Source organism: Sus scrofa, chromosome 8 (assembly GCF_054392235.1).
Source record: "Sus scrofa isolate SSC_HxYL_T2T_F1_AM1 chromosome 8, Sscrofa_HxYL_maternal_Yorkshire_Landrace_v2.0, whole genome shotgun sequence".
Taxonomy (NCBI): Eukaryota; Metazoa; Chordata; class Mammalia; order Artiodactyla; family Suidae; genus Sus; species Sus scrofa.
In genome coordinates, this window is record NC_139390.1 from 62,140,952 (window position 1) to 62,166,796 (window position 25,845).

The window sequence follows — 25,845 nt, forward strand, 5'->3', positions numbered from 1 at the left end:
TAACCAGTAATGTGATTTTTAAAATTGATTTTTTATTTTTTTAGGGCCATACCCTTGGCATATGGAAGTTCCCAGGCTCGGGGTCGAATAAGAGCTGCAGCTGCCAGCCTACACCACAGCCATAGCAACACAGGATCTGAGCCGCTTCTGCAACCTACACCACAGCTCACGGCAACACCAGATGCTTAAACCTCATCAAGTATGTACACCTCAGCAGAGAGGAGTTTATAAAATCCCAAACAGGAAGCCCAGACACTTAGAATATAAGCTTAACTAACTCTGTAGGGGAAATGGCTCCACAGTCCTGAGGCTGTTCTGGAAGGGCCTTGCTCACCTCCAGTTCCACGCGAGACTAAAGGACAATGGTGCCAGATCCAGAACCCCTGGGTCTCTCCCTTTCAACCCCGTGTGTCAGTCTGCTCAGGTCTGCTAAGGTGCACTTACCTCCTCGACAGTGTGCTTGACCCAGGTTCTCAGAGAAATAGAACCACTACATTTTCTTCCTTTCCTCCCTCTCTCCTTTCTATTACTTATAGTCTGTCTGTCTATCTATCTGCCATCTGTCTTAGCTATCTATAAATCTATCTTATCTATCTATAAATCTATCATCTATCTATTTACCATCTATCTATAAATCTATCATCTATCTATTTAAATGGGTTTTCTTATGAGGAGCTGGCTCATGAGATTATGGAGCATGAGAAGTTCTAGGGCCTGCCATCTGCAAGCTGGAGACCCAGCAGCATGACCAGTCATGTTGTGGTGGTGTAGTTTGGTTGGAGTCTGAAGGCCTGAGACACAGGGAGCTGATGACGTCAGCCCCAGTTGGGGGGCCTGAGATTGTGAGATGAGATATCCCAGCTCTAGCAATGAGGCAAGAGAAGAGAGGCCAATTCCACCTTTTCCTGCGTTGGGTTGTCCTCAGGCCCTCAGAGGACTGGGAATGCCTGCCCACATGGTGGAGGGCGGGCCGTCAGTACGCCAGTGCGAGTGGTTAATGTCGTCTGGAAAGACCCTAATAGACACACTGCAGAGCGTCGTGAGCCTGAATGCCCACAGACAGTCAGGTTGATGCGTAAAACTAGGTGTCACATCCAGTCACGGGTGGGAGAGAGAGGCTTCATTAAGGACCAGAGAAGGAATCTGGTTGTTCTGGAACTCCCACAGGAGCTGTGACGTGCCCTCAAGCACCCAGAGGACCTGCACTGGGTCACCTTCTCTGCGCGTTTCCACAGCACGCCAACGGGCTGTAGACGCGCCTCCGCCGTACCTGAGGCCCTGCGAGGCCACGGGGCAGCTGGAGAAAAAGCACAGCCCCCCTGCACCCTCCACCAGCTGAGCCAGAATGCCGAGGGGAGGCCCAGGCCCCCCTTTTTCAGCGGTTCACCGTGCTGGTCCCTGCGGCAGCCCAGCTCCAGCCCAGCACTGCCCCCATCAGCTGCCCCAGCCCCTAGGGTCTGCTTGGAACCAGATCCCAGGTTTTCACTCCCCAGGGATTCGGGCTCAGCAGGTGTGGGGCAAGGGGGAAATGGAGCCCTGTGCGCTGCTGCTGCTGCTGGTGATGCGGAGGCTCCACGTCAGCCTCCAGGGTGCGGAAACAGGACTGCAGCTGGGCCTCCACCTCAGACTTAGGTTCCCCAGTTCTGGAGGCAGGGAGGCCGACTTCTCAGCAGGGCTGGTGTCTCCTGAGGCCTCATTCCTTGGCGTATAGAGGCAGCCTTCTCCCTGTGTCTTCCCTCTGCATGTCTGTGTGCAGAGTTCTTCTTCTGAAAAGAAGACCAGTCATGTTGATTAGGGCCAGCCGTAATGACCTCATTTTAACTTAATGATCTTTCAAGACCCTACGTCCAAATACAGGTGCATTCTGAGGTCCCGAGGGAGGCATTTTATTCCTGAAGGCGCCACCTGCTAGGTGAACACTTTACTACTTTAGATAGCAAGGCTCTAGATGCCACAGGTGGGAGAAACAGTGGTTCGCCGGTTAACAGTTGTTTATAGGCAATAGGATCTCTCGTGGCTTCTTTTATGTATTCCTTTGATATTGATGAGACCTCTGTGTTCTCTTTGCCCTGCTTTCTGGAGTGAAGGGAGCCCTGCGGAAGGGGTACACAGAGTACTCTGAGGTCAGGAAATCTGCAGGAACCAGGCTTTGTTCCTAACCTTAGGACACGGGGACCACAGCGACAGCCTGCTTGCTATTTATGCAAAGCAGCCTCTCAAGGAAAAGAAAGTTGTAGCCCGAGAATCAGACTGAGTCGTGCACAACCAGGATGACTCTAAATTAATTGCCATTGTCCAGCTTCTTGGAAATCCCCAAGATGAAAAAAAGAAAACTCTTGGATGTTAGCTAGATTGATTGTGGTGATTATTTTGCAAGGTATACAAGTCTCAAACAATTAACCTGAAACTAATATAATGTTGTGTGTCAACTATACCTCAATCTTTTTGAAAAAGTTAACATCTGCAGTTCTCGTTGTGGCTCAGTGGTGACAAATCTAACTAGGATCCATGAGGATGTGGATTCGATCCCTGGCCTTGCTCAGTGGGTTAAGGATCCAGCATTGTCATGAGCTGAGGGGTAGGTCGCAGACTCGACTCAAAGCCAATGTCGCTGTTGCTGTGGTGTAGACCGGCAGCTGTAGCTCCAATTTGACCCCTAATCTGGGAACTTCCATATGCCGTGGGTGCAGCCCTAAAAACAAACAAAGTCTCATTGAAAGATTATTAAAACTATTTTAAAAATTAAAAAAGCTTACATTCCACAACAGATTTTCTTTTATTTCTTTCTTTCTTTTTTTGATGATCAGATAAAATGAGTTGTGGCTTTAAGGGAACAAAACAAACCTCTAGTGTTTTTAAGGCACATGAAATTCAGGGGAGGGGGCAGGCTGAGGGCTGAATTCAGCTATGGAAATGCATAGTAAAATAATTTGATTTGTGTGAGTCTAAAATGTTAGGAAAGGGGATTCCCTGGTGGTCTAGTGGCTATGATTTGGCACTTTCACCACTGTGGCCCAGGTTCAATTCCTGGTCTAGAAACTGGGATTCCATATCAAGTCACTGCATGTGGTGGCTAAAAAATAATTTTTAAATAAAAAAATTTTTTAATTAAAAATAAAATGTTAGGAGTTCCTGTCGTGGCGCAGTGGTTAACGAATCCGACTAGGAACCATGAGGTTGCGGGTTCGGTCCCTGCCCTTGCTCAGTGGGTTAACGATCCGGAGTTGCCGTGAGCTGTGGTGTAGGTTGCAGACGCGGCTCGGATCCTGCGTTGCTGTGGCTCTGGCGTAGGCCGGTGGCTACAGCTCCGATTCAACCCCTAGCCTGGGCACCTCCATATGCTGTGGGAGCGGCCCAAGAAATAGCAACAACAAAAGACAAAAAAATAAAAAATAAAAAAAAATAAAATGTTAGCAAGGACAGATTTTTCCTCTGCTCTGTTAGGTTTAGTGTCTTTGGGCCTGTGAATTAAACTGACACAGAGAGATTGACAGGAGAAAAATGTTTATTCCCATGCTCATGAAAACCAATCACAGCAGCAGGTGGCTCTTTAAATGGTTAAAGTTATAGGTTTATAGACCAAGGGAGGGAAGAGAAAGGCTTTGTGGGAAGACAAATTGGTTTCCTCAGGAAAGACAAGTGGATTTTTTAGGAAAACAAATGAGAAATAAAATTTGTGGTGCTGTCTGTTTGTGCAGGTACAGTGGTCTTTCTCTCTTCCTAGCTGTGACCCTCCCTGCACGGGTGTTTATGGCAGCCTCATTGCCCAGAGGTGGCTGCTTTGGGTCAGATGAGGGAACCTCTGAGACAGCTGTTTTTTGCATCTGCTGAATCTCAGATATCTTCAGCTTAAAATAATCTTCATATCAACTCTAGGTTCCACAGTTGTAGTGTGATATGGAAATATTGCCTTGCTGTGTAAGAAAGTGACCAGTAGACTCTTCTCTATCGCTGCCAGCACCACGCAGTGCCCCTTCAGCTGGCAAAGCTTTAATCCTCTTCGTCCTCAGTTTCAGGAGAACTGTGGTTATTTGAAGACATCTGAAATCCTATTTGTGATTTTAGCATTTATGACATTGTTATTCTGGCATTTGCTATTACTATAATTTAAGAGATTTTATAAATCCTATAAAAATATTATTCAAGTTATGTTATTGCTAAAACTAGGGCTTGAAAACTACCTTAGATCAAAAAGTTTGCAGTAAAAGGTAGATAAATTAAAATAGTGCTTAAAAATTAAAAGCAGCATTAAGTAAAAATGTGCTCCAATAGTTATAGATTTTTGTACTCTAGGAAGGTATTCATCATACTCTATTTTTTTTTCTTTTGAGGGCGGCACCTACAGCATATGGAAGTTTCCAGGCTAGGGATCTAATCTGAGCTGCAGCTGCTGGCCTAAACCACAGCCACAGCAACACAGAATCTGAGCCACATCTGTGACCTACACCATAGCTCATGGCAATGCCAGATCCTTAACGCCCTGAGCAAGGCCAGGGATTGAACCCACATCCTTTGTTCTTGACTTGCTGAGCCACAATGGGAACTCCCTCATCCTCTTTATTTATACCTTTGGGAAAATGAGCTCAATTTATAAGAGATCTCCAAAAACTTGTTCTTTGAGTGAAATATGACTTCTGTATAAAAGGGTGGACAAAAGCTAGACATCCTTTAGTTCATGAGTAAAGAGTCAAATTGGAATTCAATGACAAATGTTTGTGTAGAAGTAGAAGGTGAGTTCCCTGGTGGCTGAGCAGTTTAAGGACCCTGTGTTGTCACTACTGTGGCTTAGGTTCCATCCCTGGCCCAGGATTTCTGCATGCTGTGGGTGCATCCAAAAAAAATTAGGACAAGATTAGAGATGGTAAGTGGGTGAATTCTGCTTGCCTGTGGAAATAGATCTATGAAATAATGTTGATTGAAAACAATTAGAATTCAAAATAGTTATTTCAGCTATGGACAAAATATAAGCTTGTCTACTGACAAAGATGGGGATTTTAATATAAATCTGTGTAAATACTGCTTATATCCACTGGGTCCTCATTTGCTTCAGAGTTGTTTGTGTTAATGATAAAAGCAAATGGAATGGTTTCAAGGTTTGGGAGGGGAAGGAAGTGAGGAGGAATTGATGGAGCACAGGGGATTTTTAGGGGAGTGAAACTGTTCTGCATGATATTGTAGTGGTATATATGTGTCAAAATCCATAGGCTGTACAACAAAAAAATGAACCCTAATGTAAACTGTGGACTTTAGTTAATAATAGCGTATCAATGTTGGCTCATCAGTGATAACATTGTACCACACAATACAAGATACTAGTAGCTGGAGAAATTGGGGGAGGGGGAGTAGGGGTGAAGGAGTATATGGCTGAAAATGTAAAACTGTCCCCAAATGAGAAAGTCAATTAATTAAAGAACAAAAGTAAATTGGTGGAAAGGAGATGCTGATCCTTAGGGAAATCTTGATTCATTCAACACAAATCAGGCTAAACATGCTTTTGGTTCTTTGTTTACTTTGCATAAAGGTACTTTGTTTATTTTGCAAGCATATAAGGATTAAGAAAAAAATGAAAGCAGTAGAATGTCGCCGCAGTTGCCAAAATAAGCTTTCTCATTTGGTTGACTATGCATGGACATGAACCAGTCTATTCAGAGGAATCAGTTTCACCCTCTATAGGAAAAGTTCCAAATCTTCTTCAGTTGATTTAGCGAGTAAACACTGTATCTTAACAATTCTCACTCCAGGATTCACCACCACAACAAATGTATTCGAAGGTATTCCACACGGTGCTTTATTGCTGGTGTCTTGTGAGTCTGCAATCTCACACTGAACTTCAACTGAACACCCAGCTGTTGCTCAGGCACAGAACAAGGTCTGTAGCCCTCTTCCTGCAATGGAAGCACTATAATCCTGGAAAATTCAGACTCCCTCAAACAACCACACCCCTGTCTTCTGCCCTGGAGCCACTCTCATTGGCCACTTGCCATCTTCTCTGCCTTATATCATGGGCGTAAACTCAAGTCAGCTTGCTTTCCGACCTCAAGCCGTATGCCTCTGAGCTGATGGCTAATAGCATCCGTTCTTTCTGCGGCTCTGGAAGCCTCGAGTGCCAGGGTGCTGAACGGCTGGAGCAGGCTGGGATGGGGAAGGTCCTCTGGCCTTGGTCCCTGCAGGTACCAGCTAAGACACGTGCCCTGTCTCGGAGTGTCCCCACAGGTCCCCTGTTGTCCGCTGCTGGCTGTCGTGACAGCGTGGGGAATCCTCAGCAAGGCTGCCTTTGATTCCGGCTGCCCCCATGGGCATTTTCTGTCTGGGACGGTGACTGTGCTGCAGGCTAGGCACAGGTCTTTGCTGCTCCTGGAACCCATGACCTCTCATGTTTTCTTCTTGATGCCATCTGTTCAAAACTTTCCAGTCTGAGAATGACATGGCTTGTCTTTCTTTAATCTTCTCCACTTCGCTCCAACCCCAAGTTTCCCTAAGGGCCTAAGCTTTTGGAACAAGAAGATAAAATACTTTGTCTTTTTAGGGCCACACCCGGCATATGGAAGTTCCCAGGTTAGGGGTCAAATCGGAGCTGAAGCTGCGGACTTCACCACAGTCACGGCAACACCCAATCCTTAACCCACTGAGTGAGGCCAGGGATTGAACCTGCGTCCTCATGGATGCCAGTGGGGTTCTTAACCTGCTGAGCCATGACTGGAACTCCAGAGTGTGTGGGATTTTAAAACTGTGTTTCATAAAACGGAAAGGCTTTGGTCCAGATCATGAAGAGGACGGAGGATGAAGTGACCATCTGACTGTGGCAGAGAAGGGGTTAGACACCCTAATAGAGCACGTCTCCTACCCCGAAGGCCACCATGCTTCTCCTGCCCCTCGTCCCTCACAGCAGCTTCTCCTCTAAGCAGAGGCACCTAAGGCCTAGCTTAAGGTGTAAATGTTCTATTGAGTGATGATTTTAGGTGACCTTGGCTACCCAGCAGAGAGCAAACCCTGAAGGAATGAGACACAGGACAAGTGTGTTTGGGGTTTTGGCTGTGCAGCAGCTTGATGTGGGATCTCAGTTCCCTGACCTGGGATTGAACCCAGCCTGCAGATGAAAGTGCTGAGTTCCAACCACCAGACCCCCAGGGAACTGCCAGGACAGGTGAGTTTTGGTGGAAGAAGGTGGGAGGGGGATGGAAAAGGCCACAGCCTAGCCTGGGCGACTGGGGTGAGACGTAGAAACCGCCAGGTGAGTCGATGCTTGTGTCCAGGACGGTGGGCCCGAGTTTGTGCAAAAGGGATCATAGGAGCCACCAGCTTTTCTGCGCGCTGTCCCATGAGAGCTTGATCCCTTCTCCATTCAACTCCGCAGGGGGTCTGCAGGGGCTCCAATAGCTCCCCAAGGCTTGGCCTTGTGGGGGGGCCCCTCCCCCAGAGGGCTGCACATGGGTGGGGGAGGGGAAGCAGCTCTTTTCTGCTCCAAACCCGGTTTCCCACGGCTCCCCTCAGTGTTCTCCACACCTCCCCACCTCTCGCAGCCCTGAACCTTGGCCAGACCTTTAACTCTTTGTATTTTTCCCCCAGATGTAGCAAATGAAATTCTTTTTAACAATTGAGACAATTGATTGCTAAGGTTATGACTTTCAGGCGGGCAGCGTAAGGTTCACTGTGTATACCAAACACAGACAGGGCACCCAACGGCCTGCCAGCCCAGGGTCCCCACCCTGGAGCCACTGGCTTAACGTTTGCTCAGCTGAAATGGACCTGCAGTCAGGCCCTGGTGCTGGAATTTGGGTCCATCTCACCAAGCTTTTTAATATCCTCCCACAAGCCTCAGGCTCTAAAACGGATAAATCACTCTGACGCAGGAGGTTCTCATTCCTTGTCTTGGCTTTTCTAACTGCTCCATCCGGCTGGCCCACCCACAGGCAGCAAGGAGCCGGTAGCAAAGGAAACGGCCCCTCTTGTCCTCAGGCTGGACATTCACATGCTTTTATGGAATAAGCATTTTGGGCCAGGACTGGACAACAGAGCGGATTCCTGATGAGAGATGGCGAAAGGAACCATGTGCTGGCCAGGGCGAGGGTCCCAGGCCCTCTGCCCTGTGGACAGGCGGCTGCTCAGCTGCTCTGGCTGCGTCAGACCTGTTCCTGCAGTGCCTTCCCCAGACCGTGACCGTGAAAGGCAAGTTCCCTGCTTATTATCCTTGTTTAGACTCAGCTCCACTTGTACCGCCACCTCTCATGTTGCTCCTATTGTTTTGGAACTTCCCGGGCTTTGAAGATGGTCTGTGACTTATTTATTAATTACTAGCCTCAGATTCTTGGCTCATTAACTCTTTCACCCTTACGGCTCCCCATTGTTGGTGCAAGTGGAATAACTTAGTTGAAATGGATTTGAATGATCTAAACCTGCCAAGGGTTCTGGTGGTTGCTGTTTGACCTTGTGGTGCACCTGTGACAAATGTTGTCTGAAGCCCAGACAGGACACAAGAAAGGAGATTTTAAATCCACTGTCCTGGGAATGGGCTGAATGGTCACTTTATGTATATTGCATATTATTTGGATAACGCAATCATTTTCCTAACCTTGTTTTCCTCAGACAGATGTTATAACTTCTTGTGTAACCTCACACCAGAGCAAAGGCCCTACATGTAGTTGTGGGAAAGAAGGGGAGAGAAAGCTGACTCAGGTGTTGCGAATGAGTGTTTCAGAGTTATAGGTGCTCCTGATCTGAAATTATATTTTATTGTAGTCTATTATATAACATGTATTAATATAATATAGAAGTATATATACTTTATGTTAAATTTAATGTATTATATCAATATGTGTTTTAATTTATTATTTGATATATTTATTACATTAATTTATTTAATTTATTAATAAATATATTACTTTAAATTTGACATGTTATATCAAATATAAATTGTATAGAATTAATTAGAAGTCCCTTTAGAAAAATGAAACAACTTTTGACAGCTTAGTGAATACCATTGGGTTAAGCACTCAAATTCTAGTTGCCTTACTTTAAAGGCAGGAGAGCTTTGCTGCCAGGGCTTTAGTTTTGTTTATTATTTTTCCTCATTTTGCTCTTGCAGAAAGTCATTATATGAGTTTCTATTGCTGAGTTGTGTTACCCTAAAACTCGGTGGCTTAAAATATAAGCCCTTACTGCTCAGTTTCCGTGGGTCTGGAATGTGAGTACAGCTTAGCTGGGTGCTTGGCTATTGATGGGAAACTGCCCTCAGTTCTTTGGCACATGGGCCTCTCCCTAGGGCGGCTCACAATGTGGCAGGTCATGAGTAGGAGGCTGAGCAGAAGAGAGCAGAACTGAAGTCTGCCTTTCTGTAACCTAATCTTGGCAGTGACTTTCGGCCCTTGTCTGGTCAAGGGTGTGGGCAGCGGGGTGGGGGAGATTTCACCGGAACGTCAGGCACAGGGATTTGGAGCTAAAGACAGAAAAGTTGCCATTTTATTTCTCACAATTAACCTGGCCTAGATAGGACACCAAATACACAAGCAATCAAAGAAATCTAAGTGAATTGGACTTCATCTAATATTGTTTATGAGGTGTCTGCACCCTCACGTTCATGACAGCGTCATTCACAAGAACCGCAATGGGGGATAACCTGTGTCAGTCAGTGGATGAACATGGATAAATGTGATATATGCACTTTCCACGAAAGAATCACTTTTTTTTTTTTTTGGCTTCTCTGCCTTTTCTAGGGCTGCTCCCACCGGCATATGGAGGTTCCCAGGCTAGGGGTCGAATTGGAGCTGTAGCCACTGGCCTTCGCCAGAGCCACAGCAACACAGGATCCGAGCCTCGTCTGCAACCTACACCACAGCTCACGGCAACGCCAGATCCTTAATCCACTGAGCAAGGCCAGGGACCGAACCCGCAACCTCATGGTTCCTAGTTGGATTCGTTAAGCACTGCGCCAAGACGGGAACTCCAATAATCACCTTTTAAGAAAGGAAACTCTGCCGTCTCCAACAATAGGGGTGATCTTGGGACGTTACACTCAGAGAGATAGCCAGTCACAGACAAACACTGCGTGATCGCACTTACATGTAGAATCTGAAAAAAATCAAGTGCCTAGAAAAAGAGACTGGAATGGTGGCCACTGGGGGCTGAGAGGCAGAGGAAAAGGAGGGATGTTGGTCAAAGTCTTTTTGAGGCGATGGAAATATTTTGAAACTAAATAGTAGTGAACAGCCCTGTGAACATACTCAAATCCATTGAATTATGTATGTTAAAATGGTGAATTTTATGTTCTGTGAACTTTGTCTCAGTAAAAATTCTTCTTTTAAGAGTGCTCTGACCGGAGTTCCCGTCGTGGCTCAGTGGTTAACGAATCCAACTAGGAACCATGAGGTTGCGGGTTCAGTCCCTGGCCTTGCTCAGTGGGGTAAGGATCTGGCATTGCCGTGAGCCGTGGTGTAGGTTGCAGATGCGGCTCAGATCCCGAGTTGCTATGGCTCTGGTGTAGGCTGGTGGCTATAGCTCCAATTAGACCCCTAGCCTGCGAACCTCCGTATGCAGCGGGAGCAGCCCTAGAAATGGCAAAAAGACAAAAAAAAAAAAACGGTGCTCTGACCAACCAACAGCAGTAAGTGTTTCCTGAGCATTTGGTAGCCGCTAACTACCCTGCTGGGTCTGTGTGCCCTAGAACGCAGCTCGGTGGTCTTCACCCTTGGCTGCACATCAGAACCACGTGAGAGCTTTAAGAACTCACGACGCCTCAGTCACACCCCAGACCAATTAAATCAGAATCTTGGGGTGGAACCCAGGCCTCCGTGGGTTTTAGGCACCACATGAAATTCCACGTGCAGCCAGGGTTGGGGAGCACCGGCCTGGGGCATCAAGACTTCTAAGCAAGCTGAGTTCCCTCGAGAAGTGGCCCTGTCATGCCCTGTCTTCTCTGCCTGCAGTGATCAGTCAAGAAAGCGGCTTGCCCTCCTCCAAGGCAGGAGGCCCCGAGTTCTCTTAATTTGGCACTGTTCTCCTTTCTGTGGGGTGCTCAGAATGTTGGGTAGAGAGGAAATATTTTTATGCTTTGCAGTTTTTTATCTCGCTTTGGATTAGGTTGCTGTGGTTCAACTGTGGGCAGAGGATCATTAGTTCACTTTGGAACAAAAGTTGGATTCTGTCCAAATGGGTTGGCCCTTTTGCTCTGAAAAATCCAGATTTTATAGATTCTGAAGTTCAGAGTGAAATAGTGAGAGGCGAGGAGCTGGAAGCACAAGGACATTTGCACTGGGCCTGCGCCCTGTTCTGTGTTTGGCGTCTAACTGTAATGCTTCTGTGTATTTAACTGTCTCCCTCTTGGCGCCCCAAGTCCCAGCCTTCGGCGCCCCAAACTGTTTTTGTGCAGCGTTGACGCTGTTTGGCAAACCTATATGGTTTTGTGTCCCAAACCACAAGTGGATCTAGTTAAATCTACCAACCAATGAACTAACTTTTTTTTATTTATCCCCAGAAGCTGAAGCTAATTCGTGAAAAAGGTGGAAATGGGTTAAAAGAAAGAAAGAAAGAAAGTAATTAGAAGATTTAAAAAAGCCGTAAAGAAAGGATTAGCCCCAGCTCCTTTGGCTGTAGAAGGTTCAATGAGGTTTTAGCTAGTAACCCACCCGGGGGGTGGGGGGTAAATATAGCTGGCCCTCCGTACCCTGGGGTTCCATAGCTACAGATTCAAACAACTATGAATCAAAAGATATTTGACAGAAAAATCCCAAAATGTTCCAAAAAGCAAAGCTTGAATTTGCCAGGCACAGGCAACTGTTTACATAGCATTTATACTGTATTAGGCATCAGAAGTAACCCAGAGATGTTTTAAAGTAGGAGGATGGGCATAGATGAACTATATGCAAATATGATGCTATCTTGTAGGAGTGGCTTGAGCATTATGAGCATTTTGGTATTTGCAGGGGGTCCCAGAACCAATCCCTCAAGGATCCCAGGGGACAGCTATGACAGGATTGGCTCTGATGCCACTCATGGCAACGAGGAGAGAAAACTCTAGAAGGGAGACTGAGCAGACTGGCAACTGCAGGAAACTTCTGCTAAGGATGCAGAAGGTTGCAGAGGTCTGTGCAGTGGAGGAAACCCAGACAGGAAAGACCACGAGGCAGTGGTAGAAACCAGCCATCCTTCTAGAATTAAATAAACTAGAATGCTCAAGCTTTAAGAATATAGCTCATTGAACTTGTACCTCGAGACACCTGTGAAGTAGTAGCCAGATCAACACTTGGGATATTTCTGTCTTTCCAGGAAATTCTCTCCCGCCCTCCAGGTCAGTGGCCTCCCCTCCTCACCCAGAAGGCCCTGTTCTTAGTCATGTCACTGTAAGTTAGTTTGGCCTGTTCTTTTTTTTTTTTGTCTTTTTAGGGCTGCATCCGCGGAACATGGAGGTTCCCAGGCTAGGGGTTGAATCAGAGCTGCAGCTGCCGGCCTACACCACAGCCACAGCAATGCAGGATCCGAGCCAGGTCTCAGGGCACACCATAGCTCACGGCCATGCTGAATCCTTAACCCACTGAGCGAGTTCAGGAATCGAAGCGCATCTTGAGTCCTAGTCAGATTTGTTTCTGCTGTGCCACGATGGGAACTGCCCTGGCCTGTTCTTGATGTGCATGGAATCAGACAGTGTATTCGTTTGAGTGTGCCTTCTCTAGCATATGCCACAGGGTTTTGAGATCCATCCATATTGTTATGTGTATCAACAGTTTGTACTTTTACTATTGCTGTGTAGTATTTCATGATAGAAATGTGCCTTAATCTTACCCATTCCTCTGTTAATGGACACTCTGGTGTTTAAAGTTCAGGGCTGTTATGAACAAAGCTGCTGTGAACGTTGGGGTCCACGCCTTTTCATTGACATACATATTCGCTTTCCATGGAGCTGTATGTGGGAGTGCGCTTTCTGGGTCATAGGTAGATATATGTTTCACTTTCATAGAGAACTGCCAAATAGTTTTTCAGGATAGTTGTATCATTTTACACTTTTACCAGCAAAATTCCAGTGGTAGTTTTGAGATGAAAGGAAAGTTAGCAAACACCCTAACCTGGGCCGGTTCCAGCAGCATCAGATCTGCAAGCACCTGTGAGGCCTGCACTGGCCAAGCTCTGCAGCTGAGCAGTGAAAGGAAAGCAATACCCACAGAGGCAAGGGAGGTGCCTGGAGCTGCCCCACCCCAACTGGTGCCAGCAGGAAAGAAACCCTGCAGATATTTTGGAGGATTTCCTGGCAGGGACTTTGATGGTTAAAAGGAAAAGGGATTTGACAGAATGAGAGATGCAAAAGTTGTTACCAGCTAACGTGTTGAAAAACAGTAATTTTTTTAAAAAGGCAAATTAGGTAGCAATGTTCCTCCTCCCTTTCTGGGCAGGAGAGCTGGTTAAAACTCCAGTATTTGCATTTTTAAAGAAATACTGCAAGTGGTATAATAAAAAACTACTCCACAGCAGTACTTACAGGTTCAGCAACATTGACATGTGTGTGCTGGGTAAACAGCAAGAATGTCCTGACCCAACTTACATCTTGGCTGCTTGTGGCTGATCTATTGGACCCCTAAATATTTCCTTGAGTATCCTTTCATTTATTTTTTATTTATTTGGGGCGAGGGGTGTACCCACAGCATATGGAAGTTTCTCTCCATCTTGAAGTATTGGCCGGTAGCTGGTTGGAAATGTTTGTCCTGGACCTCACCTGTCTCCTGCCTTAGGAAGGGTAAGTACGAGAAGGTGCAGGTGTCTATCCCGGAGCCTGTCTACCTCCTGCCTTAGTACTACACGGGAGGGACACCTGACCCAGGCTGGGTTTAAGCACAGAGAAGATTGTGAAGGAGCTGAAGCCTGGGCTGAGCAGGAAAAAGGTCCATTTCTATCTAGAATATGGTACCTTGTCCCCCTGAGATCCTACTCACTTGCATGAACAATTCAAATCTACCCCCTTCCCCCAGGAAAGTAATCATTAGAAAATAACAAGCCCTTTCCTGGGCGCAGCCCACCCTCGGCTTAGAGGAGAGACGGTCCTGTGGTCCACATGCTGTTGGCTCCTGCCCCAGAGCCCAGTCTTCCTTCTTCCTTGATGACAAAATGCAAATGTTCTTCAGCCATCAAGCAACAATGCTCTCTGGAAAATGGATTCTAGGAAATGGACTGTAATTAGTCTAAGGCAACCATGGTAAGCAGTTCACCTTTCATTTTGCTGACAGACGTTCAGTGAGCTCCTGCTGTGCGGGCTGTCCTGAGGGCTGTCTGTCTGCCAGTTCTAAGCCCAGGGCAGGGGCTGTGTGGTGTGAGTCCAAACGAGGAGCGGAGGGAGCCTGGGGGCTTGCGGGGAAGGCTTTTCCTCCCTAAAAAAATAACACAAGAGGAGTTCCTGTCGTGGTGCAGTGGTTAACGAATCCAACTAGGAACCATGAGGTTGTGGGTTCGATCCCTGCCCTTGCTCAGTGGGTTAACGATCCGGCGTTGCCGTGAGCTGTGGTGTAGGTTGCAGACGCGGCTTGGATCCCGAGTTGCTATTGCTATGGCTCTGGCGTAGACCGGTGGCTACAGCTCTAATTAGACCCCTAGCCTGGGCACCTCCATATGCCGCGGGAGCGGCCCAAGAAATGGCAGAAAGACAAAATAAATAAATAAATAATATAAGAGTGGCCTGAAGAGGAAGCCAGGCTTTTCCTTCCGTGTCTGGCAGTGGATGCAATGCTTGGAACCAGTGCAGTGATCTTGTGACCAGGAGGAGACAGAGAAGACAGCCTAGGAACGGAGGACACAGGGCCCTGGCCTTGTAAAGGCGAGTCAGCTGGTCCTGGGACCCCCATCTTTCTGCAAGAGGACGCAGGGCCTGATGCTTTCATATGGCTCGTTGCTCACCAGTAGCCTCCTGACACATATGCCTCGGTTTGTTTTGGGTTAGAATGAGTGAACATTATAACAAGTGGATGAGGAATCTGAGCTTTTTCATTTTCTTCTCAGCTGTGTTGTGTGATCATAGAGGAGTTCCAGCCCCAGACAGCTTGATGGATAAAAGTCATTCCTTGGTCTCTCTCCTCCTTTGGCCACTGCAGAGCCTCCCTCTGGAATCTGAGGGCTTGGTACAAAGCCAGTTCCCTTCCAGGTCCCCTGGCTGTGTGCCCCAGGAGGGGGGCACTCCAAAATGAAGATGTTTTGGTTTTTTAATGTCTTCCCTCTCCCTCCCCCCCTTACTCTCTCATTCCCTTCTTTCACTCTCTCCCCACCCCCTTTTATTTTGTCTTTTTAGGGCCGCACCTGCAGCATATGGGGGTTCCCAGGCTAGAGGTTGAATCAGAGCTGTGGCCTACACCACAGCCACAGCAACGCAGGATCCGAGCTGCGTCTGTGACCTACACCACAGCTCACGGCAACGCCAGGTCCTTAACCCACTGAGTGAGGCCAGGGATCGAACCCACAACCTCATGGTTCCTAGTCGGATTTGTTTCCACTGCTCCATGACAGGAACTCTGCTATTCCCTTCTTTCGGTCTCATTCCCTCTTTCACTCTCCTTCCTTCTTACGCCAGGATGAGCTGAGAGTTTGGGGGAGGCTCCCTGATTCTTGTTCAGACAGAAACCTGGCAAACTTCGTGTTCTAACAAAGCTTCCTGGATGAACTCAGTGGAACTCCAGTTAAGGAACTAAGTTGGTAATCCAGTGATATTTGAAATGAATAGTAGAGAGATATTTAGGGATAAGCTTTAAATTTAGAATAAGCATGTTAAATAACTTTCGTTGGAATGATTTGGTGTAAGGTTGCAAATACTTAAGATGCTGCTTGGGCTTCTGAGCATCTTGATGAAGCCAATACAGGAGGATTCCCGTGCTCGGTGACATTTGGGTACTAACACCTATTTGACCTGATTCTTGCATTTTTTTTGTTGTTGTTGTTGTTTTATCTTTTTAGGGCCTCACCTGCAGCATATGGAAGTTCCCAGGCTAGGGGTTAGTTGGAGCTACAGCTACTGGACTAAACCACAGCCACAGCAATGCTAGATCCGAGCCACATCTGCAACCTACACCACAGCTCACGGGAAAGCCAGATCCTTAACCCACTGAGAGAGGCCAGGGATTGAACCTGCGTCCTCATGGATGCTAGTCAGATTTGTTTCCACTGCACCACGATGGGAACATTGTTGATCTGAATCATCATCCTTGTGGGATCGTCATGTCTACCCATCTCTTATGTCATTGGTGGTCTTGACTATGAGCTGGAAGTATAGACTGGTTGGGGTGCTGATGGGAAACGGCAGCAGAGAGAACTAAGACAAGTCCATGAAGGAACTCTGTGAAGGCGGACGAGCTTGAGGGAAACCAGCAAGGCTGTGAGACCCCAGGGCTGGTCACAGGTCCCGCCTCTAGGGTTAGAACTGGTCAAGGAGCTGGAGATGCTGCTGAAAGCTGCAGAGACTCAGCTTCAGAGATGCCTCCTGACAGAAGCTGCGGCCTCAGCCAGAAGAACACAGTCACTGTCCAACTGTGACTCGGGTGGGCATAGGTGGGGACAAAGAAGACCTCACTCCGTTCTCCTCCTGCTAGTTAGTGACTGTCACCGCTAAACCCCTGCAAGAGGTTGGGCAGGGAACCTAGGGTCACATCGCCCTCCTTGTCCACAGAGCAGGATGGAAAAGCTCTGGAAGGACAGACAGGACTATCCACGCATGCCTTCGTTTTCCTCGCCCTGCCGTTAGAGTCAGTGAGTAGGCAAAGCCTAGATCCACTCCTGCATCTACATGCCCATCGCTCAGGATAAAGGCCCTTAGGCGCTATGATAAAAGTCCCCAATCTGCAATTGATCAAGGTGGAAGTTTACTTCTCTATCAAGGACCGTCCTATAGAGACGCCCAGGGCAGTGCTGACAGCAGTGAGGGCTTTGGTAGATGTTTCTTCCGCTGCAAAAGCATTTCCAGTCTTTCTCCTCTGGAAATAAGGACGAGATGTGCTCTCCACCCCCTCAGGCTCCGCTGTGGTCACGCAGATTTTGCTGTGAGTGGGCGGGGGGCTGTCACCATAGTATTTGGTTGCCAACGCAAGGCTCTCTCGCTTTCATTTTCCCTCCTCAGAAATGTGTGGAAGCACCATGGGTAAGGAGGGCAGCCCCTCTGAAGAGCTTCTCAGAGCTACGGCAGAGTTGTGGAAGTGGGAAATAAAGCATTGCTTTTAGACTCTGAGATTGGGGGTTGGTGGTTAATGCAGCCAAGCCTGCATTTTGACTATTCCCCAACTAAGAGGAGACCAGGCTCAAGCGATCTGATAGCCCTCCAGAGCTTAAGGGGTTGCACTCATCAACATGATCTAAGACAGTGCATCACCATAGTCACATGCTAGCTCCTGGGACTGGGATGTGAGAAGGAGAAATGAGGGGGCACACACGCCTTTTTCAGGGGACCAGCCTGGAAGGAGTATGCATCACTTCATTGCACAGCCAGTGCGCTGGTTATCCATTGCTCCTATATTCTATCAAATTATTTCAGAAGCAGCTTGGCTAGTGGGGTGTGGTCAGGGGCTGCCCGAAATGGGCTGGAGGACACACTTGCAAGCTGACTCACCTCCTCCTCACTGGCTGTTGTCAGGAAGCCTGAGCTCCTTGCCACGTGGACCTCTGCACATGGTAGCTGCCTTTCCCCAGAGCTACTTATGCCAGAAAGACAGAGGGAGGGAGGGAAAGAGACGAGAGAGAAGGAGGGAGGGCGGGAGAGGGAGAGACAGAGAGGGAGAGAGAGGGGGGAAGAGAGAGATTGAGGAGGGGGAGGGAGAGAGAGTGTCTTTTGTAGAAACTAATCTCAGAAGTGACACACAGGATCTTTTCTGCTTTTCTTACTCACAGACCAGCCCTGGTTGAATGTGGGCAAAGCCTGTGCATATATGTGAATACAGGAGGCAGAGCTCCCTGGAGGCTGCCTGGAAAACCTCATGCATGGGAAATGAGAAAACGAAGTCTTTAGCTGGGCAGCCATCGTCCTCAGATACAACTATAGAAGAGAGGGCTGGGAGGACAACCAGAATTCCCTGCCCCAGCACCCCCGCCACCAAGGGGACATACATACATGTGTGTGTTCATTCTCCTCATCCCTGAATGCACATTGTGTCCTGAAGACACTTCTGGATTAGGGTTCCTTTGCTCTGCCTGTTAGCCTCAGTGTCACTGTCCCCAGAAACATGCCTTCTACACTCCCATACAACACCCAATTCCAAAGGAAAAAGATTTTTTAAAAGGAGTGTGGAAAGGGAGCCTCTATCTGGAAGAAAGAGAAGGAAGGTCCTTCTGCAGAGCAGTGCCTGTGCGGAACTCCAGGGGGGGCGTGGGAACCGCAAGTCCCCTTGTCGTTGTGTTTAGGCGGTCGGATGCGTTACACATCCTGAGATTCAAGTTGGATGTTTCTCGTGTTTTTCTAAGCTTAGGTAGGAAGCAGTTACAACGAGCCACCTGGGAGTTAGAGTTAGAAGCATACAGCCCAGAGCAGCTGTGCTGGTGTGCTTGCAAGAACACACCTGACAGTCCCGCTGAACCGAGAAGCTCTTTGGCTTCTAGAGACCACAGCACCATCAAGGCATCGGGCTTCACAAAGCCAAGACCCTTGTCTTCCTGCCCTGTCAGCCCTCACACTGGCTCTTGTCCCACAGCCCCACCTGGCTTCCACGCACGTCACCTCTTAGCTCTGCCATCTGGGGAGGAGAATGTGAGGTTTTAAATTGTGTTTCTTACCTTTACTCTTGCTAGATACCTTGATATGAGTTTGGGCCATTAACATTTGAAATGGTTGGTCTGAGGTTTGAAAATGACCATTGGTGGGCAGTGGACTACATGACACGAGCTCTCTACATGGAGGTAGCCAGGGCAGGGGACAGGAGCAAAATGTCCCCAAGAAGGAAACAAAATAATAGCCACCACACATTTGCACTTAATTTGAAAAGTAAATGCTTAATATCCATAAGCTATCTACTTGTCAGTGGTCATCTTTTTCTTGAATATGCAAAAATAATCTTTTTCCCAAGTCCCCATCGACTGAGCAATGTCGGGCACTCAGTCCAGTTATTATCAAGGTTTGTTGGTCTGTGTATTCCTGGCTGTCTTTCAGGCTGAACTCCTATTTCTCCTGGATTCATCATTTCCCTGGTAGCCAACAGTCCTCCTTCCACGGCTCTCTTTTCCTTTCTTCATCCTCCCATTTCAGGACCCTTTTCTGCAAGTGACAGACACACCGAGAGGGGCGTTCCCTGGCTCACAGGGCCGAGAAGGCTGGGGTAGGTCAGGGGAAGAGAGGATCTGCCCCGTCCCCAGCAGCCATCCCTTGCCTGGCTCACCTCTCTCCCATTACCGTTACCAAGTCACCTTTTCTGCATGGAGGGGTGATCGGCTGCTGGTAGCCTGGCCTCCACCCTCACCTCTCTGTGCACAAGGGTGATGGACAACTCCCTGTCCTGGTGCCTTTGGGGAAGCTCTGGTGAAGGACTTTGAGGCAGCTTAGGTCAGGAGCCCTTGCCTCAGTCAGTCCCCGTCCGAGAAGGGACAGGGCTCTGTAATGGGCCAGCCTGGATCATGTGTCTGACTCCAGGTAGGGTGGGGAGTCTGGGATGCGGTGGTTAACTGCTCTACCAGGACCACATGAAGCGGGGGTGTTCCCCCAATGTAAAGGGGTGCTGTTACAGCTTTACAAGAGGAGAGCGGGCAGAAACGAGAGCTGCTGCTGCCCACTGTATGCCTCAAACATAGCCCCAGAAGCATTGCCACTGCCAGGCCATTGTGGGCAACAGCGCTTTCCTAAAGGAAGAGGGAAACAAGGCAGGAATGGTAGCAACGCTGTCCAGCTATTAATGCAGAATGAAGAGGTGACATTGTAAAGTCCCTGAGCCAATTCCACCAGCCTTCTGGGTCAGCTGACACGTTGCTAGAGCCTACGCTGCCCTCAGGATCACTCTCCTCCCTCCCCCAGTGGCACCTCACCCAGCCAGGTCCTAAGTTCCTGCTGCTTCCAGTGCACAGCGCTGAATTCTTCATTGTCTTCTCCTCTAGACCTGTTTCATAGCCAGAACTCTAGCCATGTTCATAAACAAAGGAGCAAATTCTCCCTTGGAAAGAATCTATCTTTTTTGTTTTTGCTCTGTTTTGTTTTTTTTTTGTTTGTTTTTTGGTTGCACCCACAGCATGCTGAAGTTCCAGGGCCAGGGATCAAACTCGCCCCACAGCAGTGGCAACACTGGATCCTTAACCATTAGGCCACTAGGGAACGCCCAGGAATAATTTTTCTAAGGATATCGTGATGAATAATAATAATATATATATTTTTTCTCGTTGTCTTACTCCTGGCATGCACCTCCTAAAACATTTGTAATTTCCTAAATGAGAAGAGTAATGTGAGCATCTTTTGTTATGGTATTTGGTCTTTTGCCCTCAAAGAGCTCCAGTTCCTGAAATACCTCCAGAGTGATAGCAGTGACAGGAGAACTTGTTATTGATAACCTTTCAGTCACACCTGAGTTTGTTTTTTTCTTTTTCTTTTATTAAAGTATAGTTGATTTACAATGTTCTGTCAATTTCTGATATACAGCAACATGGCCTTGTCATACATGTAAACACATTCTTTTTCTCATACTATCCTCCATCATGTTCTATCATAAATGACTAGATACAGTTCCCTGTGCTGTACAGCAGGACCTCATTGCTTATCCACTCCAAATGCAATAATTTGCATCTACTAATCCCAAACTGCTCCATCCCACTCCCTCCCCCTTGGCAACCACAAGTCTCTTCTCCATGTCCATCAGTTTTTTTCTTTTCTGTACATAGGTTCATTTGTGCCATATTTTAGATTCTACATATAAGTGATATCATATGGTATATGTCTTTCTCTTTCTGACTTACTTCACTTAGTATGAGACTCTCTTGTTGCATCCATGTTGCTGCAAATGGCATTATTTCATTCTTTTTATGGCTGAGAAGTATTCCATTGTGTATATATACCACATCTTCATAATCCATTCATCTGTGGATGGACACTTAGGTTGTTTCCATGTCTTGCCTATTGTGATTAGTGCTGCTGTGAACATACAGGCACATGTATCTTTTTGAATTATAGTTTTGTGCAGATATATGACCAAGAGTGAGATTGCTAGGTCATATGGTAGTTCTATATTTAGTTTTCTGAAGAACTACCATACTATTTTCCATAGTGGTTGTACCAATTTACATTCCCACCAACAGTTCAGGAAGGTTCCCTTTTCTCCAGCATTTGTTATTTGTAGCCTTATTAAGGATGACCGGGAAAAAAAAAAAAAAGGAGTTCCCTCATGGCGCAGTGGTTAACGAATCCGACTAGGAAACATGAGGTTGCGGGTTCGATCCCTGCCCTTGCTCAGTGGGTTAACGATCGGGCGTTGCCGTGAGCTGTGGTGTAGGTTGCAGATGCGGCTTGGATCCCGCGTTGCTGTGGCTCTGGTGTAGGCCAGAGGCTACAGCTCCGATTGGACCCCTAGCCTGGGAACCTCCATATGCCATGGGAGCGGCCCAAGAAATGGCAAAAAGACAAAAAAAAAAAACAAAAAACAAACAAACAAACAAAAAAAAACGGAGTTCCCGTCATGACGCAGTGGAAAAGAATCTGACTAGGAGCCAAGAGGTCGCAGGTTCAATCCCTGGCATCACTCAGTGGGTTAAGGATCTGGTGTTGCCATGAGCTGCAGTGTAGGTCACAGATGCAGCTCGGATCTGGCATTGCTGTGGCTGTGGCGTAGGCTGGTGGCTACAGCTCTGATTAGACCCCTAGCCTGGGAACCTCCTTATGCCTCGGGTACAGCCCTAGGAAAAGATTTAAAAAAAAAAAAAAAAAAGTCTGTTCGGGTCTTCTGCCCATTTTTTGATTGGGTTGTTTGGTTGTTTGCTTTTTTGCTGTTGTATGCATTGTTTGTGTATTTTAGAGATTAGGCCCTTGTCAGTAGCATGTTTGCAAAGATTTTCTCCCACTCCCTAGGTTGTCTTTTTGTTGTCGTTGTTGTTGTTTTAATGGTTTCCTTTGCTGTGTGGAAAGCTTGTCAGTTTGACTAGATCCCATTGTTTTATTTTTGATTTTATTTCTGTTCCCTTGGGGGCCTAAGAACACATTTGCAAGGTTGATGTCAGAGAATGTTTTGCCTGTGTTCTCCTCTAGGAGTTTGATGGTGTATTGTCTTACGTTTAAGTCTTTAAGCCATTTTGAGTGTATTTTTCTGCATGGTGTGAGGGTGTGTTCCAGTTTCATTGATTTACATGCAGCTGTCCAGTTTTCCCAGCGCCACTTGCTGAAGAGACTTTTCCATTTTATATATACTCTTGCCTCCTTTGTCAAAGATTAATTAACTTTAGGTGTCTGGGTTTATTTCTGGGCTCTCTATTCTGTTCCATTGGTCTGTATGTCTGTTTTGGTATCAGTACAACACTGTCTTGATTACTGTAGCTTTGTAATATTGTCTGAAGTCTGGAAGATTTATACCTCTTGCTTGGTTTTTGTTTCTCAGGATTGCTTTGGCAATTTAGGGCTTTTATGGTTCCATATAAATTTTTGGATTTGTTCTAGTTCTGTGAAAAATGTCATGGGTAATTTGATAGGGATTGCATTAACTTTGCAGATTGCTTTGGGTGGTGTAGTCATTTTAGTGATATTAATTCTTCCAATCCAGGAGCATGGAATATCTTTCCATTTCTTTGAATCCTTTTTAATTTCCTTGATTAGTTTTTTATAGTTCTCAGTGTATAAGTCTTTCACCTCCTTGGTCAGGTTTATTCCTAGGTATTTAATTTTTGTTGGTGCAACTTTAAAAGGTACTGTTTTTTATATTCCCTTTCTGATATTTCATTGTTAGTATCAGAAATGCAGCCGACTTCTGAGTGTTAATCCTGAGTTTACTATGAAGGTGATTTTTGGAAAGCCCTTCGATAACCACAGGACAGGGGCTGGTCAGCATGGAAACTAGTCATGTGACTAGGGGGTTGGCACTTTCAGCCCCCACCCCAACCCCTGTCCTCTAGGGAGGAGCGAGGGGCTGGGGATTGAGTTTAATTCTGAATGGCCAATGGGTAATCAATCAACTATGCAATGAAGCCTCCATCAAATCCTCCTAAAGCGCAGGGTTCAGAGATTTTCTGGGTTGGTGAACAGGCAGAGGTGCTGGGAGCGTGGTACCTAGAGAGGGCCTGGAAGCTCCATACCCTTGCCCCACACCCTGCCCTGTGCATCTCATCCGCCCAGCTGTTCCTGAGTTATATCCTTCATAAAAAACTGGTAATCTGGTGGTAAACTGTTGTCCTGAGTTATGGAACTGCTCTAGCAGACCAGCCCACTGGAGGAGGAAGTGGAAACCTCCAATTTACAGCCAGTCGATCAGGTAACACCCTGGACTTCCTGTTGGCATCTGAAGTGGGCATGCCTCCCCATGGCAGCAAGGGTGCTGCGGTAGCTCCATACATCACATCCTTAACCAAGAGCTTTCAAAGACAGCAGGAAAGAAGGATGTGGGCTGCCTTGTGGGGCCAAGCCCTTAACCTGTGGGCTCTGAGACTAACTCCAGGTAGACAGTGTCAGAACTGAACCAGATTGAAGGATACCCAATTGGGATCACAGATTTGCTGCCTGTGGGGAAAGAAAAAAACAAGTCCTACACATCTGGTGTCAGAAGTGAAATATTCTGAGTAGCATTCTAATGGAGAAAAATGAGAGTTCACCTTTATATGTCCTCTCAGAGCAATGGCTCAAACTTAGCTACCTCTGAAAATGTTTCTTCTCCCCGCTATTTATGCACTGAAAACATGCCCAACCTCAGAAGTAATAAGGTTAATATTAGGGTTACCTCTGCATGTTGGGATCATGGTTTGTTTTTATGAGTTTTGTTTCATTGTGTGATTTATTTATTTGGGTTTTTTTTTTTAATCTTTGTTTCTACAATTAACAGATGAAACTGGTGCCACTCAAGAGAAAAGGACAGAGCCTGCTCCTCTGTGCCTTTTAACCCCAAACTCTTCCTCAGAGCTTCTAGCCCCTCCCTTGCCAGGCTTTAGCCTAAACCTCGTTGGCCATGCTGTGTCGCAGGACCACCACTGCTGCCCTGAGGATGGAAAAGGCAGAGAGGAAATAACCCAAGGGTTGGAAGTAATTATCAGGCTCAGGAACCAAGAGTGTGCCGGCAGAACTAGGACACACAGCAGTGGTGGCAGAGAGGAGGCAGTACCAGTTTTCTGAGTCTAGGTGGGCATGAGTGACAACTTTGATGTGACCCTGGGTGTTGAGAAGAGATAGGAAAATGCAGCTCTCTGGCATCTCCTTAAGATTTCTCACAGGTGTTGGAATGAACCTGCCCTGTGCTCATTAGCACTTTGTAGCAATGGTAATTATTATTTTTTCAAATTTCACAATATATTTCATTTAACTCAGAATATCCAAAATACATGATTTCAACAATGTCATCAATAGAAAAATTATTATTATTATTATTATTATTATTATTATTATTATTATTATTGTCTTTTTGCCTTTTCTAGGGTCGCTCCCGCAGCATATGGAGATTCCCAAGCTAGGGGTCGAATCGGAGCTGAAGCCGCTGGCCTACGCCAGAGCCACAACAACATGGGATCCGAGCCGTGTCTGCTACCCACACCACAGCTCACAGCAACACCAGATCCTTAACCCACTGAGCAAGGCCAGGGATCGAACCCACAACCTCATGGTTTCTAGTTGGATTCGTTAACCACTGAGCCACGACGGGAACACCTAGGAAAATTATTAATAAAATATTTTACATTTTGTTCATGCTAAGACTCTGATATCTGGTGTGTGTTTTACATTTATAGGACGTCTCAATTTGGACTGGCCACATTTCAATTGTTCAAGCTACCAAACTGGACTGCAGAGCAAGTTCTAGAGAAAGCTGATCTAGAGTCAGAGGGAGTTTTCAAAAAATAGTGGTCTCGGGAGTTCCTGTTGTGGCGCAGCGGAAGCAAATCTGACTAGGAACCATGTGGCTGCAGGTTCGATCCCTGGCCTCGCTCAGTGGGTTAAGGATCTGTTGTTGCCATGAGCTGTGGTATAGGTCACAGATGTAGCTCAGACCTGATGTTGCTGCAGCTGTGGTGTAGGCCAGCGGCTGTAGCTCCAATTCAACCCTAGCCTGGGAACCTCCATATGCTACCAGTGCGGCCCTAAAAAAAAAAAAAAAAAAAAAAAAAGCATTCTAGAGTCCAGCAGTAGTAATTATAAAATTATGATTACTGTTTACAAAGTGCCTTTTTTTTCTTTAGTGGAGTATTGCTATCCTTATATTACAGTTGAAAAAGTAGATTCAAAAAGGTTATTGTTGGTAACAAATTCACATTTAAAAGGGCATTGACTCCTTCCCTGATGGTACCTACCTGTGCAGAGACCAAGGCTCAGGCATGTTCAAGATTTGGTCCAGGAGTTCCCATCGTGGCTCAGCAGTAACGAACCAGGCTGGGATCCATGAGAATGAGGGTTCAATCGCTGGCCCCGCTCAGTGTGTTAAGGATCCTCTGTTGCTGTGAGCTGTGGTATAAGTCACAGATGTGGCTCGGATTCTGCATTGCTGTGGCTGTGGCATCGGCTGGCAGCTGCAGCTCCGATTCGACCCCCAGCCTAGGAACTTCCATATGCCTCAGGTGCAGCTCTAAAAAGCAAAAAATTGAAAAATTAAAAACAAGGGCTCCATATGATACCGCCATAGCAACCTCATTAAGGCTGATGACTGAGGGGGAAAACCCTGCAAAGCAGTGGATAAGGCCATGGCCAAGACCGTTAGGCCAAAGGTCTCATCAACAAGTTCTCAAATGCAAGAAAGAACAAATTTAAAAATGTGG

The 25,845-nt window shown here is 46.8% G+C and overlaps 1 protein-coding gene across 19 annotated transcripts in view; it reads left to right on the plus strand.

The window, feature by feature from the left end:
• Positions 1 to 7,908: 7,908 nt before the first annotated feature.
• LOC146400813 (uncharacterized) overlaps positions 7,909 to 25,845 on the plus strand; it is a 58,708-nt gene continuing 40,771 nt past the window's right edge. For all 19 annotated transcript variants that reach the window (XR_014812586.1, XR_014812592.1, XR_014812585.1 and 16 more), the window contains exon 1: positions 7,909 to 8,166. Coding sequence is in view for 2 of the 19 variants with exons in the window: in XM_084972338.1 (XP_084828464.1) it covers positions 8,033 to 8,166 (134 nt within the window). In the remaining 17 variants the exon portion in view is untranslated. The remainder of the gene's footprint in view (positions 8,167 to 25,845) is intronic.